The 18,607-nt window shown below is 39.4% G+C and overlaps 1 protein-coding gene across 6 annotated transcripts in view; it reads left to right on the top strand.

Moving 5' to 3' along the window:
• LOC103726557 (Alstrom syndrome protein 1 homolog) overlaps positions 1–18,607 on the top strand; it is a 153,491-nt gene that overhangs the window by 96,719 nt on the left and 38,165 nt on the right. For 5 of the 6 annotated variants that reach the window (XM_029559180.1, XM_029559181.1, XM_029559183.1 and 2 more), the window contains 3 exons: positions 7,976–8,131; positions 12,867–12,980; positions 16,090–16,239. In XM_029559180.1, coding sequence (XP_029415040.1) covers positions 7,976–8,131; positions 12,867–12,980; positions 16,090–16,239 — 420 coding nt within the window. The remainder of the gene's footprint in view (positions 1–7,975; positions 8,132–12,866; positions 12,981–16,089; positions 16,240–18,607) is intronic. The other variant, XM_029559182.1, reaches the window with a different exon arrangement.

Consider the following 18,607-nt stretch of genomic DNA (forward strand, 5'->3'; position numbering starts at 1 on the left):
AGTTTACCTCCTGTAAATTTTAACAAGAAAGCAGAGTGGTGGGTAAAGAGTTAATGGAGGCAGGTGCAAAGATAATGCAGGGGATTGTAAGGGATTTTAAAACATTTGGGCTTTATTCTAATAAAGTGGTTTAATTTACATTTGTAAATGTAATCCTAGGTGAAGAATTGGCTTGCAATGGAAAGTGAGAGATTCAGGAAGAGAGGATTCAAGTGGTGGAAACACCAGTTGGAAGACTGTTTCAGTAGTCACTCCCAGAGATGGTAGTTTCTGGGATTTGAGTGTCATCATAGAGATGGAGTGAGTGGACTCAGGCAACTTGATTTTTTTTTAACTTAAATATTATTGAGAATTTCATACATGCATATAAGGTGTTTTGATCAAATCCACACCCACTCCCTCCCCTCCTTTTTTAGGATATATTTCCTCCTGGACTTGGTGGTAGAATGTGGTATAATTAGATGGGAAAAATAATTTCTCATTTCCTACAGTGAGTAGGTGGGTGAATAAAAGTGCCATTTACTAAAATAGACTGAGGAAGAACCAGATTTGGGAAAGATGATCAGAGTGTCTGCTTTGGGCATGGGAGTAATGAGATCCTGTTAGACATCCACATAGAGATGGCAATTGAATCAGATGGAGTCAGTTTATAAGATTGGGGTTTCCACAGTAGATGCCACGTGATAGAGTGTTATTTGTATCATAGATGAATACTTCTTTGAAGATACACAAGATGAGCATGAAGGGTTGTCCCACTGAATTTTCTCCTTCCCGCTCTCTGTTTGACCTGCCCTCCCTCTGTTCAGGGTCTTTTGTCCCTAGCACTATTAAACTATAGGAAATCTCAATCTGAATTTCTCATAATTTATATCTTTGGAGGGGAGAGACCAACTTATAAAGAAATGGACACCCGGCACCTGGCTCTGCAGTTCGGCCCGCCATTCCAGATCTCTTCTTCACCCACCCACAGTCTCTATTAGCTTTCGCCCACACATCATGGGCCTGCATTCTCCCCCCAGGTCAGTAAATGCCCCCTCTGTCCACGCAGGTGAGACACCAGGGCCATCTTTTTGCAGCCACATGCCACTTCTATTCCAAGATGGCGCCCAGAAACCCTTCCCTCTGTGGCTAAGTCTCCGCAGCAGGCCTCACCCCTTGGAGGAACCAGGACCCCTGGGGAACACACTCCACCCTTTTCCTGTGCTCTTAAAATCTTTCTGCCAATCTTCCACTGAGATCCCTGGGCCTTGGAGGGGGTGACAGATGTAGGGCGATTTCTCTTGTATCATGGTGAGTTAATGACTTCTTGGGCCTCCCCATTATTCATCTTAAAGCTGTGGTCATTGATCTATCTCAGTGGTGTTTCTTCTACTATAAAGACAACTGGAAGGAAGTAGACACATTTAAACAAACATGAATGTAAATACAAATGCCTAGAAGATAGCCCAGTAGGTGTACTATATTCATTAAACAATATACTTGTGATGGCTTCCCCACTAGGGCCTGTATCCTTTCTTGACACAGGGAGTTGGCCTGGTCTACCACACCAGATGTATGTTCCACACCTAGGAGCGGGCCTTATCCAATTAGAAGTTTGTCAGTTGTACATATGCTGGTTGAGCCATTATTGCACTTGCAGGCATTGGTTGGTATGTCCATAGTGTGCAGCATGTGAGGTCCATTATTGAGTAGAATCATAGGGGATCCTTTCTTCCCCAACTATCTGTGTAGTGCCTTCTGGCACTATGAATGTCATCCATCCAGTGGCTTAGTCTCAGCTCCATTTCTTCTCCTCCCGTACTCACATCATGCAGTGTCTTCAACATGGCCTTACTGACCTTTCTAGTGTACAACCAACATTAGTGGCAATAGCCTTGGTGAATTTGAGGACCTCTAGGATCTCTCTCTGACCAACAGCTCAAAGGGGGGTAACCCACCCCTGGTACTGTAGATTTTTTTTTTTTTTAACAGTTGTATAGTTTGGGAACCTTTGTTTTTATCTTATCTAACCATAAAACTCCCAAGAATCTTACAGCTATAACCCTTTGCTTCTTCAGTTATCTTTCAAATAGGTTTCACATCTGTAAAATACTTGAAGGGAGGTTAACATCATATATTATATCAATTATAGACAAGGTCTAACACAGCATGGAAAGGTTTTATCCATTCGTATTAACTGTTTTCTCCATAGCTCCTTGTTAGGTACCACAGCATGGGTAAGAGGCATTAATTTGGTTAGTTCCTTACTATCTTTAGTTATCCCTTTGGAGTCATTTCACACTTGGGGGATTTTACTTGGAGTCTCTTTGTATTCTTTAATTCTTGATACACTTACAGATGTTGGCTCTAGTTGCCTGACCTCGGACTGGGCTAAAGAGGCAGGGGGTTTCTCCTGTCCCTGCTGCACTTGTTGGTTCCCTTAGTCGAGCAGGCCTTGGGTTTGCCTCCTGACTGTAGCCATATCTGTCATCTCCCCCCTTGACCATACCTGGTTGCTGGGGGAGGCCTTGGTGGGAAAAACTGCCTCCACCCCTAGTATAGCCTTTATCAGAAGAGAAATGCAGCTTATTTAATCCTTGGGTGCGATGGACCAGCTCAGCTGGAGCACTCAGTCCGACGGGAACAGGGCTGTAAGAGAGTGGGCAAGGATTTGGCGATTGACAAACAGAAACAACACAGAAGTTGGTTGAATCTGAGTATATTTTCCAAGCTGCAAGCATCAGCTTATGTACAGAGCATAATTGCAAAATCTTTCTTTGTTTAATTAAGCAGTCAATAATTTCCTAAGAAAAGTTATTCTGATAATAAAAGGTATAGGGAGTGCTCTGGGCCCCAGGCGTGGTGGGCGCAGGTATCTCGGGGTCCCCGCTACACCTGGCTAGTCGCGGCGCGGGTCTGGTCACAGGCATCTCTGGCCGCGGTGGCGGGTGCCCCGCAGGCTTTTCCCGCCAGCTCGGGTCCCGTGTCTCTGTCCGCTCGTCTCTGGTGCTGAAAGTTTCTCTGCTACTGGAGCGTTGTCCAGCCAAATCCTGTCCCTTTTCCACCCGTGTACTTTCCTCAGGATGCGAGGTCCACTGGCCACTGAACCACGCGGGAAGAGTACGAGGACAGCGAAAGCTAGAATGTCCGCAAGTCGGTAACGAGGGAGTGCTGCCCCCCGGGGAGGCTAAATTACAGGCAGGAGACACAGAACTCAGTCTACAGCTCTTTATTCCAAGTCTCAGCGACTCAGTCCCCGCTCTAGCCCCAAGTCTGCTTCTAGCTCCAAGTCTGCTTCTAGCTCCAAGTATTGAGAGAAGACTAGGATATTTATACCATGGGGGTAGTGGTAAAAGCTTTGGCTGTTAGGTACTTTGTGAGACATTGTATTTACATATGGAAGTGGGTTTCTGCCAGACTGCTGTCTGCCTGAAAAATCACAGGAAGGCATGGTATTCCTAAAGCCAGAGGCCATGTTTGTGTTTAGAGCATTCGTGGCGGGCACTTCAAAAGGAGAGTCAGGAAAGATGCCAGGAAGGCACCCTGCTATGAAAGGAGCCCCAGCACATAATCCCGAGCTGCATGAGCTGTCCGGATGTGAAGGGACTTCTACTTTGCATAACAGAGGTTCCCAACATCAAAGGAAGGGATGCGAGGAAAAGATTTTTATCTATTAATTACCTAGTGCCAGACATCATGTTTCTGTCCTTTGAGGTTTGGCAACCTTTCTTTTAATCATTTGTGGTTTTACAACTTCCTTTCCCTTTTGGTGGAGCCCAAAGTCTCCCATTACCTAATACATAAGCATATTCGTATTTAGTTCTGACAGTGGGTGGCAGTTTTCTCTTGGTTTCTATCTTAGATCCTTTTCCTATAATCTTAGCAGCTGAAGGAATCTTAGCAAGAGAGGATTCCACAGATAATTCTTCCTGTTGTAATTTATCTAGGACTTTTCAGGGATTCCTATTCTTTCCTAATTTAACTAATGCCTGAAATAGAAGAGGTGCATCTGGAGGAAGTGTGATATCAGGTGAGAGTGTTCCAGAGAAGTCATCTGTATCTAACTTTCTCATAGGCACACTCGCTGACCTGAATAAGGACAATGAGCTACTTTTGTGAGCCAGGAACACAATGCCTACAATAAAGATAAGAGCAAGAGTAGAACAGCCAAGTGCACAGCAAGCTTTCTTTGCACAGCCCGTTCCAAGAGGCAGTCTTCCTTGAAGTTTCAGCCTCAGTCCATGGAGAACCTCACGTGGACTCCATTGGAGATGGCGTGGCACTTGGGGATTCTTAACCACCCCTGGGACAGTTGTTATCCTTTGAATGCCTTTTGTAAACTGTTTTTTGTTTGTTTGTTTGTTTGTTTGTTTTAAAGCCTTCTAGAAGCTCCTTAGTACCGAATTTGGTTTTCTATCAATTTTTTCCTCTGGGAATTTGGGCTCAACAAAAGTCTTGCCACATTTGTCTTTCAAGTAACCCAAATGGACTATTTCTTCTATCTCGTCTTTTTTATATCTCTTATAGGTTGTTCTGTTATTCTGAAGACACGTTTTTACATGTTGGTCAGAATCATTTACATTTGCTAAAGCCTCTCTCACTTTACAAAGATACGGTCCCATTAAAGGGCTTAGCAAAACTATTAAAGCTCCATACCATTCTTGAGGTCCCAGTTGAATTAAGCTTTCCTTCATATCTCTGGTGAACACAGTCTTATCTGGCCCAGTGAACTGGACATCATATATTGCTTTTTTCGTACCTAGTTCTCTCAGTAATGCCTGCCCCTCCTTTATAGTCATCCATCCCCTGCTAATCATGTTAGTCTCCCTTGGTGGTGGCCATGTATCTTTAATGCCTTCAACCAGCCACCCCATTAAGGACTGCTCCCTCTGCATTGACTTAGGTTGAATAACCTCTATCGCAAGGACAGATGGGTGGTTGTATAACTCAGCTGTGAAGCTTCTGAAGGACTTAGACTGATGCCATTTCCTCCCAAGTCCCACACACTCACAAGCCACGCAGTTAGAGGCTCTTTGATTGCTTGCTTGTTAGTTTTTCCTAGTTTTAACTTGTGGAGTATTTCCTAGCTACAGTACTGTTAGCTTTTTTTTCCTTTTGTATCAATGGTTGAATTGAGGGGCAGCTTTAGCTGCTTTTATTTTTAGGTCACCTTTTTTATTCCTATTATCTGTCTTTTCCTCTGAGTCCTTGGACCTTACACAAGTTAAAGTGTCCCTATTTTTCCTCTCTCAAGCTCTACAACTGGATCTGCCAGGACTTCCATAGCCTTTTCAGCTTCCCCTGCCTGGGGCACATCTTTTATTATACAAAGTGGCCACGCCCCCTCTAGGTGCTCTGTTTGTGTCCAAAGCCAGTAAAAGTTTTTCTAGCCTTTCTATAACCTTTAACAAACCTTCATGTATCCGTAATTGGGCTATTTCCCCACATTTACAACACATCTGTGCCCCACGCTTCTGCATGGCTCGCCTCTTTTTAGTTAAATATTTTATAATCCATTGTAAAATCCACATCAGCTCCACCATCAGCTTTCTAGCTTTTTCCAAACTTCCGCGGTTTGTCGTGTCTAGCACCATCCTGCCAACTACGCCAGTTTTGTCCCACTAAATTTTCTCCTTCCTGCTCTCTGATTGACCCACCCTCACTCTGTTCAGGGTCTCTTGTCTCTGGCTCTATTTAACAAACCACATAACATCTCTATCTGAATTTCTCATAGTTTATATTTGGGGGGCGCAACTTACAAAGAAATGAGCACCCAGCATCCGGCTCTGCATGGCTGGACCCGCTGTTCCAGATCACTTCCACACCTGCCCAGAGTCTCTGTTAGCTTTCACCCGCTCATTGTGGGCCTGCAGTCTTGCCGCAGGTCGGTAAGTGCCCCCTCTCGTGTCCACGTGGGTGAGACACCAGGGCCATCTTTTCACGCCCCCGCCGCATGCCACTTCTGTTTCAAGATGGCGTCCAGAAACCCCTCCCTCCGCAGTCAATTCTCCTCAGCAGGCCCTGCCCCTTGGAGGAATCAGGATCCCTGGGGGTCAAGATCTCTAGTTATTATTCTGGAGCAATTACATTTACTCTTTCTTCTCCGGACATCTATACTCACACATAATACAGTTCTGCACAGATGCTGGAAAATAAGCACACTTACAGTTTGCTGGTGTGTACATGCATGTCTGTACCCTTTTCCACCTGCCTCAGCTCCACTGGCATTCATTGTCTTGCTCATCCACTGTTACTGTTAGACTGACATGGTCACCTCCCTTGGAGAATGAAGGGTGATGGGTTGAATATATATACTGATGGCTTCTGATGTGTGTTCTGGTATGTCGGAGGATTGATGGGAATGACCACCATATAGAGTTGTGTTGAATCGCAATATATAGTAACTTAAAATGCTTAAAGAAGAAACATCGTCTAATTTCATTTAAGTGCTATAAGGTTAGATGTATCTTTTAATATTAGAACCTGATGCATAAAAGAAAGATCTCAGCTGGTGACATGTGGTTTTTACCTTGCAAACATCATAGGAGTGAAGAAAGGAAAACTTATATACCATATTACTGCATTTATGTATAAAGTTCAGAGACATCCCCCAGTGAATTATTTGTATGTAAAATCAGTGGGAGAAATGGGAAGAATGAGAGGAGCATGTAGCTTCCAGCCGAATTTTCTTTCTTGATTGGAGAAAGGATAGACACATACTTTAAAACTATTTATTTATGAGTGTTTTGCCTGCATGTATGTAAGTACATCCATGTGTGCAATGCCTGTGGAGGTCACAGTTTACTTAGGAAGAGTTAGAAGGTTTAGTTCTGGAGGAACTCTTAACACTGAAAGACTTGGTAGCAGAAAGAGTAATAGGATTTGCCAGAGAGGGAAGAGGCAGAGGCCGAAGGTACTATCAGAGAGGTGAGAAGAGCCCAGTGTCATCTGTAGATTTGGCCCAGAAGGCTTGGTATGGTCCTTGCAGTCTGTTCTGAAAAACCCTACATGGCTTATTTACATACCCTACATGGCTTATTTACATTGTACTGGACTAATGAGACTGGTACTTTCTCAGCACTTATACACATGTTAATTAATTACATATTAATTAGGAGCCCTAGAAATATACAATATATGGAATCTTGGACTAGGAAAGATTTCTGTTACTATAAACTTTTATGTGTCTGGGTATGGTTTTTGCCTGTTAGATATGGCATGATAATAAATCCCATTTCTCTTGTTAGTTTATATAGGAATATTGAGATGCGTTTTAAAAGAAAATTAAATACTTTCAAATCTTTTGTTTCTTTATCACATATCATTAGACCCAGGGCCTCATACAGTTTAAGCAAATGCTCTACCACTGAGCTATATCACCAACTCTCTTCAGTGTTTTGTGTTATCAGATAACTCTTCCTAAGTCAGAGCTGATAAGTTTCCCATGATTAAAAAATTATTAATGTTGCATTTCATGTACAATAAAATTTATGGTCTTTGTTTTGGGATTCCACAGGCTGCTGAATCTTATCCCAGGCAACTATATTTAACTATCTCCTATTACTCTTGTTAGTATATCCTGCAGTCCAGCCTGACCATAAGTGTCTGCTATTCCTGTACATTCCTGTGTGTTTATGTAGTAACTTCTGTTGTGCATATCTTTTTGCCTTCCTCTCCATATCAAAAAGCTGCCTCCCTATCTGTTTTCTCCTTTCTTCATAACCCTTCTTGAGCTAGAAGGAGTCCTTCCAAACTGGTCACTACTCCCCTTTGTGTGGTATATTTTATGTCATTTGTTTCTTTGACTGGTTACATTATCATTTATTTTGCCTGTCTTAGAGCTTATTTTTGACTGACATCTCCTTCTAATTAGCCTACAAAAATTCTGTCAGTTCGTTTTTCATAGAAGTGGCCTTAGAGGGAAAAAGAATAAAGTCTTTTCTTGACATCAAGACTATTTTAGTGTTAATTGTATTATTTTCCCATTTTTCTGTAGGGTCCAATGATGCTATTGCCCCAGATTTTCCACCTCAGGTGCTAGGCACAAGAGATGATGACCTCTCAGCTACTGTGAACATTAAACATAAAGAAGGGATCTATAGTAAGAGGGCAGTAACTAAGGGGAAAAAACGGTTTCAGAAGGATAATGCAGGTAATCAGTGGCCTTACGTATTTTGCATCTTGTTTCCTGAACCTTTTCATTCAAAGTAAGAATATTGTCCAGATTTTATCCATTTTCTGATTTGTTATATAAACTTTTTTCCTTACTAGTATATTAATTAAACAAAAAGGTAAAATGTTAAAATTTTTGAATGCATAGGTTTTAGAAAACGGTAAACTTTATTTTCACCATGAGAAATAAAATACATTGCAACTATTGAAATGTCAAACCAAGTATATTTTGGAGACTAAATATCATAGAAAAATTTGATTAAATTGCCTCATGAAATTTATCTCTGTCAAATATTGCAGAGTAGCATCTCGGGCTAGATTCAACAGGGAGATGTCAGCCTATATGATATTTGAAATTTTATTTTGTTGCCAACATGTGAAAATAAAATCTTAGGGGAAAAACATCAGATATCTGCTTGCCCCCAAGTACACATTAGTGAGCTTACCTTCTTCCATGGCACAAGCCAGCTGCAGCTGAGCCCTGGCTGTCCCCTGTACGTAGGACATCCATTCTTCTGTTTGCTTCAGCCCCCATACCGCTCTGACCTGGCCTACTGCATTCACATACCTGATCTGTCTGACACTGCTGAGTTTTCAACTTTATCTCTAAATAGAGACCCCACCATTTTCTAAAAGTACAATATATTTAGAGCTGAACCATAGCAACATTTGAATGGCAAGTCTCCAGAAGATAACCACAGTAATGTGTAAGGGTGAAGTTAGATACTTAAACACAAATATGTTCAAAATGAGTAAAGTCTAATCCAATCAAAATCTCATGAAGTTTCCCCCCCCCAAGATGTTAGCAAGCTTTTTCTAAATTGGTAAAGAAATACAGTATATTAAGAATAGCCAAAGCAATCTTTTTTCTTTGTATTTTAATTGAATTTTGGTGAATTTCATACAACACAGTTTTATCATATTTAGGCCCCCTTCCCTATCTGCACCCCACTTACAGTTGTTTCTCCAACCCCCACTGGGTTTGCTAAAGTCACCTTGAAAAAAGAACAAATCCAGAAGACCTAAAATATCATTAAATATCAAAATTTACAACTTTAGTAAATAAGACCGAGTGATGTTGTAACAAGGATAACAAGCTGACCATAGGACAGCAACAAAGTATTCTGGAAGAAGTTTGTACTGTATGGATACCTGAATCATGTCAAACATTGATTCCACACAAGAGCAAAAGAGCTTCCTGGTTTGTTTGGTTTTGTTTGTGTAAACTAGTGCTGGAGAAGTTCGATATTCATACAGGGAAAAAATTAACAGTTTCATTCCATGACTATTATTATTATTATTATTATTATTATTATTATTATTATTATTATTTTATGTGTATGCATGTATTGCCTACATGTATGTAAGTACACCTGTTTGTGCAGTGCCTGTGGAGAACAGAAGAGGCCATCAGATTCCCTGGAACTGGAGTTACAGACAGTTATTAACTGCCATGGGGGTGCTGGGATTCAAACCTGATCTTCTGCAGGAACAGACAGTGTTCTTAACCACTGAGCTATCTCTCTAGGCCCTCATTCCATTACATTACATATACAAAAATCACTTCTAAATGGTGCTGAAATTGAAATCTGTAAGTTCAGGGGGAACCAGAGTATGGTGGTGGTGACTTGTGTTTGTAGTATTTGAGTGGTGAAAACAGACTGTTTCAAAAAACAAAACAAGAGGCATAGATAATAGGAAAGTAGACAGACAGACAGATAGATAGATAGGTTGTTATTCTTTAAGAAAATGGAGGATGCCCTCTTAATCTCCTGAGATAAAAATACTCATTAAACTGGAGAAGCCCTCTCCCGCAAAAAAAAAAAAAAAACCAACAAACCAAAACAACAAAAAAACAGCTATAATAGCAACTCTTGATAAATAAGGAACTTCTTCCTCCTCCTCGTCCTCTCCTCCTCCTCCTTCCTCTTTTCTCCCCCCTCCTCCCTTCCTTCCTTCCTTCCTTCCTTCCTTCCTTCCTTCCTTCCTTCCTTCCTTCTTTCCTGTTTCTTCTTTGAGACAGGTCTCCTATAGCCTCAGCTGACCTGTAACTATGTAGATAGACTCTCCTCAACCTCACAGAGATCCACTTGCCTCTGCCGCCAGAGTACTGAGATTAAAGTGCATGTGCCACCATGCCTGGCAAATAAGGAACTTTTAAAGTAAAAAATTCGGTAAAATGTTAGCAGCAAATCAAGGCAAATCACAGAGTAGAAATGACCACTGTAATACACATATCCCACAAAAGACATCCTGAATGTTAAAAGTGTGAGGAAGGTATTTAACCAATAGAAATTTAAGCAAAAGAATTGGATAGGTATTCTATAAAAGAGAATATCTAATAACCAGTATTTATGAACAAAACACTTCACTTTGTTGATAATCATAGGAATGCAAATTAAAGCAGCAGTAGAGCTATATACTGATTAGAATTGCTGAAATGAAAAGGCAAAGTGTTGACAAGAGTGTAGAGTAAGACCTCATTCACTGCCAGTGATGGTGGAAAGCATTTGACAAAACATTCCTGTGTGTGCGCCTGTATGTGTGTGCACACAGACATGCATATGCACGTGCATATTTGTTGCCGGATTTTGAAACCAGGGCCTCACACAGTAAACATGCACTATACCACTGCACTATATACCTTTAGCCCCCTAGAAATATTCTTCAAACTATTTATAATAGGTCCAAACTAGAAATTACCCAGATACCCAGTATTTAATGTAATACTAATGTGAGTGAATGCCTACTAGCCAGGAGAAGGATACATATATGTAACAATATTTAACAAACCTTGCAAACATAGTGTGAGTGAAGAAAGGAAAGCTCATGTACTTTATTATTGCCTTTATATACAAAATTCAGAACCATCCCCCAGTGCATTTTTTCTATGTAAGTGCACCCATGTGTGTAGTGACTTTGGAGATCAGAAGAGGGTGTCACATCCCCTGGAACTGGAGTTACAGTTGTCAGCTCCATATGGGTACTGGGAATTGAACCTAGGTTTTCTCCAAATGACAGTGCTCTTAACTACTTAACCATCTTTCCAGTCCCATAAACATACTTTTAAATTAACGATAACTAGTGCATTTTGATGCACATTTTTCTAGAACACTAGCATCTTTTAAAAGATACACAAAAGATAAAGTTATTAGAAATGAGCCTAAAATGTTTGCAAGATTACTATAATGAAATTTCAAAACTACATTGAAATGTATTAAGAGAGCCCTACATAATTAAGAGAATTACATTATGGTAATAATAAAGATGTCAATTGCCACTAAATTGATTCTGGGTTCATAAGAAAGCTTGTGCACCAGTCATCAAAACTATATGTAGTTTGTTTAAATTATTTATAAAGGATTAAGCAGAAAAATGTACCAGAATGTTGACCCAGAAGCAAGTATATATGAAACTTAATAAATAGATGATATAGCAGTTCATGAAGAAAATTTGAGTTCAGTAGTGCTTGAATCATCAATAGCCTATGTAAGAAAAAAATCGGATAAATCCCTACACAGTGAACAAAGTGTATCATAGTCTTCTGCGATGTATAAAGGAAAACTAAGCTTTCAGAATTTGCATACCTTTATGACTGTGGAATAGTTCAGAATTTATATATCCTAGTCCGAGTCTTGAACACTCATTATGTAGACCAGGCTGACCTCTAATTCACAGAGATCTCCCTATCTCTGCCTCCTGAGTGCTTGGATTAAAAGTGTGCACCCAATGCCAGGCTGTCTGATTATTTCTTAAGCCTCGTTGTAAACCCCTTGTTATGCTCCTGGTATGTCTGAAATATTAAAAATTTTAAAGAGTTAGGTCAAGCAATTAGAATTGAAGTGACAGAAATAAAAAATAATATATTGAAATCGAAGGAAATTCCTTGGTAAGTAAAGCCAAACTCGAGTCCGTGTTGTATGTTTCATCGCCTGTTACATTTCTGATTTCTTTGTGGAAAGATACACATACATAGAGATAAGAAATGAAGTATGACCGGGCTGCAGACATGGCTCAGTGGTTAAGAGCACTGGCTGCTCTTCCAGAGGACCTGGTTCGATTTCCATCACCCATGTGGCGGCTAACAGCTGTAACTCCAGTTCCAAGGGATCCGATGCCCTCTTCTGACCTCTGCAGGCATTGCACAACAAGTATATACTTACATACAAGCAGGAAATATACTCATATACATTAAAAAAAAATAAAATATTTTTTAAAAAGAAATGAAGTATGAGCAAGAAGAGAACATAATGTGTTAGACAAATTTAACAATTATAGATGCATGAGATTTTTAAAATATGAGAATGTTATGTGTAATATCCAAATGATTTTTTTTTTCTTGGACTATATGAGATACAAAAATTAACCCAACAAATAATAAAAACTTTGGAAACACCAAAGAGCTCAAAAATGTTTCTTAAATATACACTTTTACTTTAAAAAACACAATTTGATCTGTTTTTTTGCTGTTGCATCAAACTATCAAAGAACAGATTTTAAAATGTTACTTTGTTTAAACTGATGATGTGTTTAGAAAACTATGGCAAACTTTTAAATTCCAGTTACAGTGTTCCAAAATAGAATCTAAAGGGTGCTTTTTTTCCTTGTTTGTAAAGGACTTGGGAGGGCTTTGCATGTTAAGGGATTCAGGCAGGCGCATACCTTTTGCTAATTATTTGCTCTTCCTCTCTGGCATCAATGATGTCCTTATCCAGAGGCCCCAGTTCAAGCACCCATCACTGGGGATGTTCAGAAAGAGATCATCAGTGGAGTTTTCTTGACGAAGACTGCAAGACCTGAAGAAAAAGAATCTTTGCAGGACACTACAGGTTTGTTCAGATTGTCTGGGCACCATTTCCCTGGTCTCTGAAAAGACTTTTCTGTTAGGTATATAAGCACCAGGGGCTGGAGAAATGGCTGAATGGTTAAGCACACTGGCTGCTCTTGCAGAGGACCTGGGTTCGAATCCCAACAACCACGTGGCAGGTAACAGCCACCTGTAACTCTAGTTCCAGGGGATCCACTCACACCTTCTAATGTCCTCCTTGAGTACTACCCAACATGGGTACACTTACATATATGCGGGTAACTCTTATACACATAAAATAGAAATAAAGAGGGGCTGGAGAGATGGCTCAGTGGATAAGAACACTGACTGTTCTTGCAGAAGACCTGAGTTTGAATCCCAGCACCCACATGGCAGCTAACAACTGTCCATAACTCCAGTTCCAGGGGATCCAACAGTCTCTTCTGTCCTCTGCAGGCATTGCGTGACACAGGTGCCCTTATATACATGCAGACAATACACGCATACACATAAAATAAAAATAATATTTAAAAACAAATAAAAAGAATACAAACACCAATGTGTTCTCTAGTCTCTTCCTGCTCTCTCTAACCCACCATCTTGCTCATGGATGAAGTAGGTAAGGTGTTTAAAGCTACAGTTTTGTTATACTTTGGCAGGGACAAAGTTGTTTGTTTGAGACAGGGCTTCCCTACAGTCTGGAATTTGCTGTCGACCAAGCTGGCTTTGAACTCATGGACATCCTCTGCTGGGATTAAAGGTGTCTGCTACCACTCCGGTGGAAAGTTGACATTAAAAAAAAAACAAGTCTTCAAGGGGCTAAAGAGATGGCAGTGGTTAAGAGCACTTCAGAGGGACGTGGGTGTGGTTCCCAGTACCCACATGATCTGTAACTCATTGTCAGAAATTGACTTAATGTCTTTTTCCTTTTCCTGATATTTCAATATCACGAAATACTCTACAGATGAAATGTGTATAAGACTTAGAAAGTTGAAATTTTTTTACCTTAATCCTTGACAATTATATTTTAGTCCTCTAGGATTACCTAGAATGTTTTTCTTTGCTAATGTCCCTATTTTGTCTTTTACTTATCATTTAATAAAATCTTTCTATCTGATAGAGCTATTACATTCCCCCCTCCCCATTTTGGTATTTCGATTTACATAGTTTAATTTAAATGTTGCCATATGATTCATTTTGAATGCAGTCAACACCCCCTCCCCCGTCCCCCATGTCCCTCCTCCTTCTTCCCTCCTTGCATCCACATTTCAGGTCATTATTACAAGGTTCTTTCCACTTTTAGGTTATACCTGTAAGATCTGTTTTATTGAAATTTTATAGTTTTTTAAAATTTGACAATTTTGAGGGGGAGGTTCCCCAATGTCAAAACTCAAGTCCAGCAAAGTAGCTCAAGGCTGCATTTCTGGGACACTGAATTTATAAAGAAGATTTTAAAAATAAATAGCGGTTGTGCCTGTTGTTCAATGTATTGAGCTAACCTATCCATGTTAAAAATCTATTAAAGTGCAGTTTCTGACATAGATTATATTATTATCATTTCTTTTAATGCTGTGGAGTAGCAAACCATGATTGTACCAAAATCTTTGTTATTTACAAATGCAACTTAATTACTTTGAAACTAATCCAGTTATTTTACTTCAACAGAATTATGCTGATTAAAAATGCCTATAGTAGTATATTTAATTTAGGATTAGCTTTGACTCTGACAGATTAAAATGTAACATGGGTTTAAAGAAGACAGGAGAGCATTTCTTTTTCTTTTTTTTTATTTTATGTATGTGTGTATTGTCTGCATGTAGGTAAGTGCACCCATGTCATGCAATGCCTGTGGAGGACAGAAGAGGGTGTTGGATCCCCTGGGACTGGAGTTAAGGTCAGTTGTTAGCTGCCCTGTGGGTGCTGGGATTCGAACCTGGGTTTTCTGCAAGAACAGCCAGTGTTCTTAACCACTGAGCCATCTCTCCAGCCCCAGTATTTCTTTTTTATAGAAATCTAGAGGTAGACACCCAGAGTATCAGGGAACAAAAGACTTCCGTTGACATTTCTGACCTTCATTCTTAAGCTGTAGCCATCAACCAGCATCCCAACATTTGCATGAGGAAAGGGAAAGAAAAAAGCCTATTCTTCCCTCTAGAAGTTACACTACCTTTCATACCACCAGCCAGACTTAGTGATGTGGTCACACCAATCGAATTGACAAGGATGCTGATAGCCTCTATTCTGGTAGCATATGCTCAACTATTTCAGAGGGAAAAGAAAGACTTCAGATTGTATCTTAGGAACCACTCCAAAATTTTATGCTTTTTTTTCTGTTGCTAAATAAATATTACTGAAGTGGTTTTAATTATGTTAGTCTCCTAATAAGATTTAGTACATTTCATTGTGTTTAGGATTAAAATCTACGCTCTTTAGCTGTCATTCCAAATGCTAGAACTAGCTGCTAGCTCCCTGACCTTGCCAGCTCCAGTTCTCACTTCTTTTCCTTGTAGACTCTGTGGTCAGGTGAACCATACACACATGATTGGAGATGCTCAGTGGCTTTCCTGACTGCACTCTTGTTTTGCAGTCACCCTTGCTTAAAGTGATTTCTTCTTCCCACCACAAAGTGTGTCCCATTGTTAAAGACCCAGCAAGTCAGCAGCCAGAGTTCTTTTATATTATGTATATGATTGTTTTGCCTTCATATACTAAGTGTACCCACGCATGCAGTGTCCACAGAGGCCAAAAAAGGACATCATAACTCGTGGAACCGTAGTTATGGAAGTTACTATTTGGATGCTAGGAATTGAACTCAGGTCATCTGTAAGAGCAACCGGTGCTCTTAAGCTGTTGAGCGTTTTCTGCAGCCCCCTGTGATGCTTCTGGCTGGAATCAGTGTTTCTCCTTTGAGCACTTCCGCTCTGTCTGTCTCTCACAGCTTCATTCTTTAGCTCTATTTGACTTCTACGTGTGCATCTTCTTTGTCACCTGCTTAGGTGTTTTTTCCAAACATTTTGATTGATAATTACATTTTTTCAGTTCCAGGAACAATGCATTTCACATAGTAGATGCTTCAAGGCATTTTTGTCAACTTTCTGTCTGTGTTATTTGTTCATTTTATTCTTTTAAAGATTCCTGTGATGCTGCTGTACAGGACAGAAAAACTGAAAGACTGGCAGACACTAAGTTTATTAAGCAGACAGAGGAGACCTGTGTTAAGAGGACCATTCATCAGGAAGTCTGTCCAGAGAAGGAAAAATCCTTAGAGACAGATAGTTCAGGTAAAGAAATATGTATCAGTATGTGTGTGAGAGTGCCAGAGTCTCTGTGTTTCTGGTTCATTTTGATGAAAATAGGTACTTTTTTGTTTTGTTTTTTAACTTACCATTTCAGTACAGCTTTGTGTGGACATACGTTGATTTGAAGAATAATTCTTGTAGAAAAATATATACAGATAGTGTTACAAATAAATACATTTGGCCCTCCCTACCCATAAATTCTATACTACTGGATTTAACCAACTCTGGATTTAAAATATTTGAGAAAGAAATTTGTATCTGCATTGACCATGTATGGGCTTTTTTCCTTGCCATTATTCTCTATAAATATTTCAGTATAACAGTTACTGACTTAGCACTTCCCTTGTTTTGGTTTTATAAGTAATCTAGTGATGATATAAAGTACAGAACCCGTGTATACAAATTGTGCTCAGCCTCACCTGTCAACTTGACACACCTGGGAAGAGGGAACCCCAACTGGGGAGTCTCCTCTATTGGATTGTCCTGTGGGCATGTCTGTACAGAAACCCATATGAATAGTTCCATGTATCTTCCTTCCTGTTTTATGTAAAGCACTTGGCATCCGTAGATTTTGGCATCTGTGAGACGTTCCCCCCAGACACTTGAGGGATGACTATACGGAAGGCTGATGGTATTAGAAGTGCAATATCATGTCTCAATATTAAAATATTGAAAACCTAAAGTTATCCAGAAGAACATGAGAAGCAGAGATAAGGTCAACATAAACTTTTCATTTTTTATTTATTTACTTTTATTTTCTGTGTATGAATGTATTGCCTGTGAGTATGTAAGTGTACTTGTGTTGTACAATGCCTGCAGAGGTCAGAAGAGGGTGTTGGATCCCCTGAAACTGGAGTTACAGGTGATTGTTAGCCACCATGTGGATGCTGGGAACCAGACCTGCATCCCTTGCAAAAGCAGCCAGTGCTCTTAACCACTGAGCCATCTCTCCAGTCCCCATCTCTCCATCCTTTGGAACACAAAAGTTTTCAGTTTTGATAGAATGAGGTGAGGGTCTAACCATATTTCTTTCCATATGGATATCCAGTTATCATAGCACTACTTATTAAAATGACTAGTTCCTCACCAAATGGTCCTGGAACCTTTACCAAAAATCAGTTAACCATTTCAGGACAGTACCAATCTGCCTTGATTACTATCGATTTATGGTAAATTTATGGTAAGAATATGTGAGGCCTTCAACTTTATTTTTCAGAATCACGTTGTCTGTTCTTGGTCCCTTAAAATTGCATATGAATTTTAGAATTATCTTGGCAATTTCTACAGAGAAGCAAGCTGGGATTCTGACAGGGATTATGTTGAATCTGTAGAGCAATCTGAGTAGTATCTCTACCTTAACATTTTCTTTTACTTATTGGCCTGAGGTGTTTTTCCTTTATTTAGATATTTAATTTCATAGCAATACTTTGGAGTTTTCAGAGTATGAGTTTTATGATTTTTTTTGTAAATTCTAAATATTTATTTTTCTGCTGTTATGATTAGAATTATATTTTTAATTAGATAAAGATATTTCACCTAGATTCATTTATAAATTACCATGTTTTTGTAAGTAATATATTGTTCTCTTTCAGTGTTACACTTATTTGTCCTTGTGTATGTACAATTACATAAATCATGTGTAAACTACATTTCTTCTTTTGGTATTGTGAAGATAGCTAGACTAGTAATTAGAACCACATCTATACATACTATACATACTATATATCCTTATTTATGTGTTTATATTTTTGTTAGAATTGTTTTTAATTTACTGCAAGTATATAAATTAAAATTTTTAAACACATTTTTAATCCTGAAATATTGCTACACTCTTTTATTCTAATTTTTATAGTGGATTTCCTAATAAGATTAGAATAGAATTCAGGTAAGACATTTAAATTTTAAGGTGGCTGTGCATTTGATATATCACATATGCAGGTAAGTATATGAGTCTGTGGTAAAGAGAGAAATAATAGGCTGAAAGATAAATTTAAGTATTGGCACTGAAATGGTTCTAAAAACTAGGAAGAGAGGTCACAGTGAAAGGGAAGATAGAGTGCAAGAATGTTCTGGAGTTGGTGGTATGTAGAGACCATTAAATTTGGTAGAGTAGTTTTAGTTCAGTGTTGTGGCCATACACAGAGGAGTAATTTGAAAAGACAATTGGGCTGGGAAAGAGGTTGAAAACACAAAAATAGACATTTTTCTACTTTAGCAGCTTGACTGTGAAGAACAGAGGAATGAGCCAGTACCTGGAGGAAGATATGAGGGATTTTTTTTAATGACACTGTCATGCTTTTGGATGGCCTAGTAAAGAGGAACAGCCTGAAGATAGGAGAGAGATGAAAGA

The sequence above is a fragment of the Nannospalax galili genome, unplaced genomic scaffold (genome assembly GCF_000622305.1).
Source record: "Nannospalax galili isolate Female #2095 unplaced genomic scaffold, S.galili_v1.0 scaffold889, whole genome shotgun sequence".
Lineage (NCBI taxonomy): Eukaryota > Metazoa > Chordata > Mammalia > Rodentia > Spalacidae > Nannospalax > Nannospalax galili.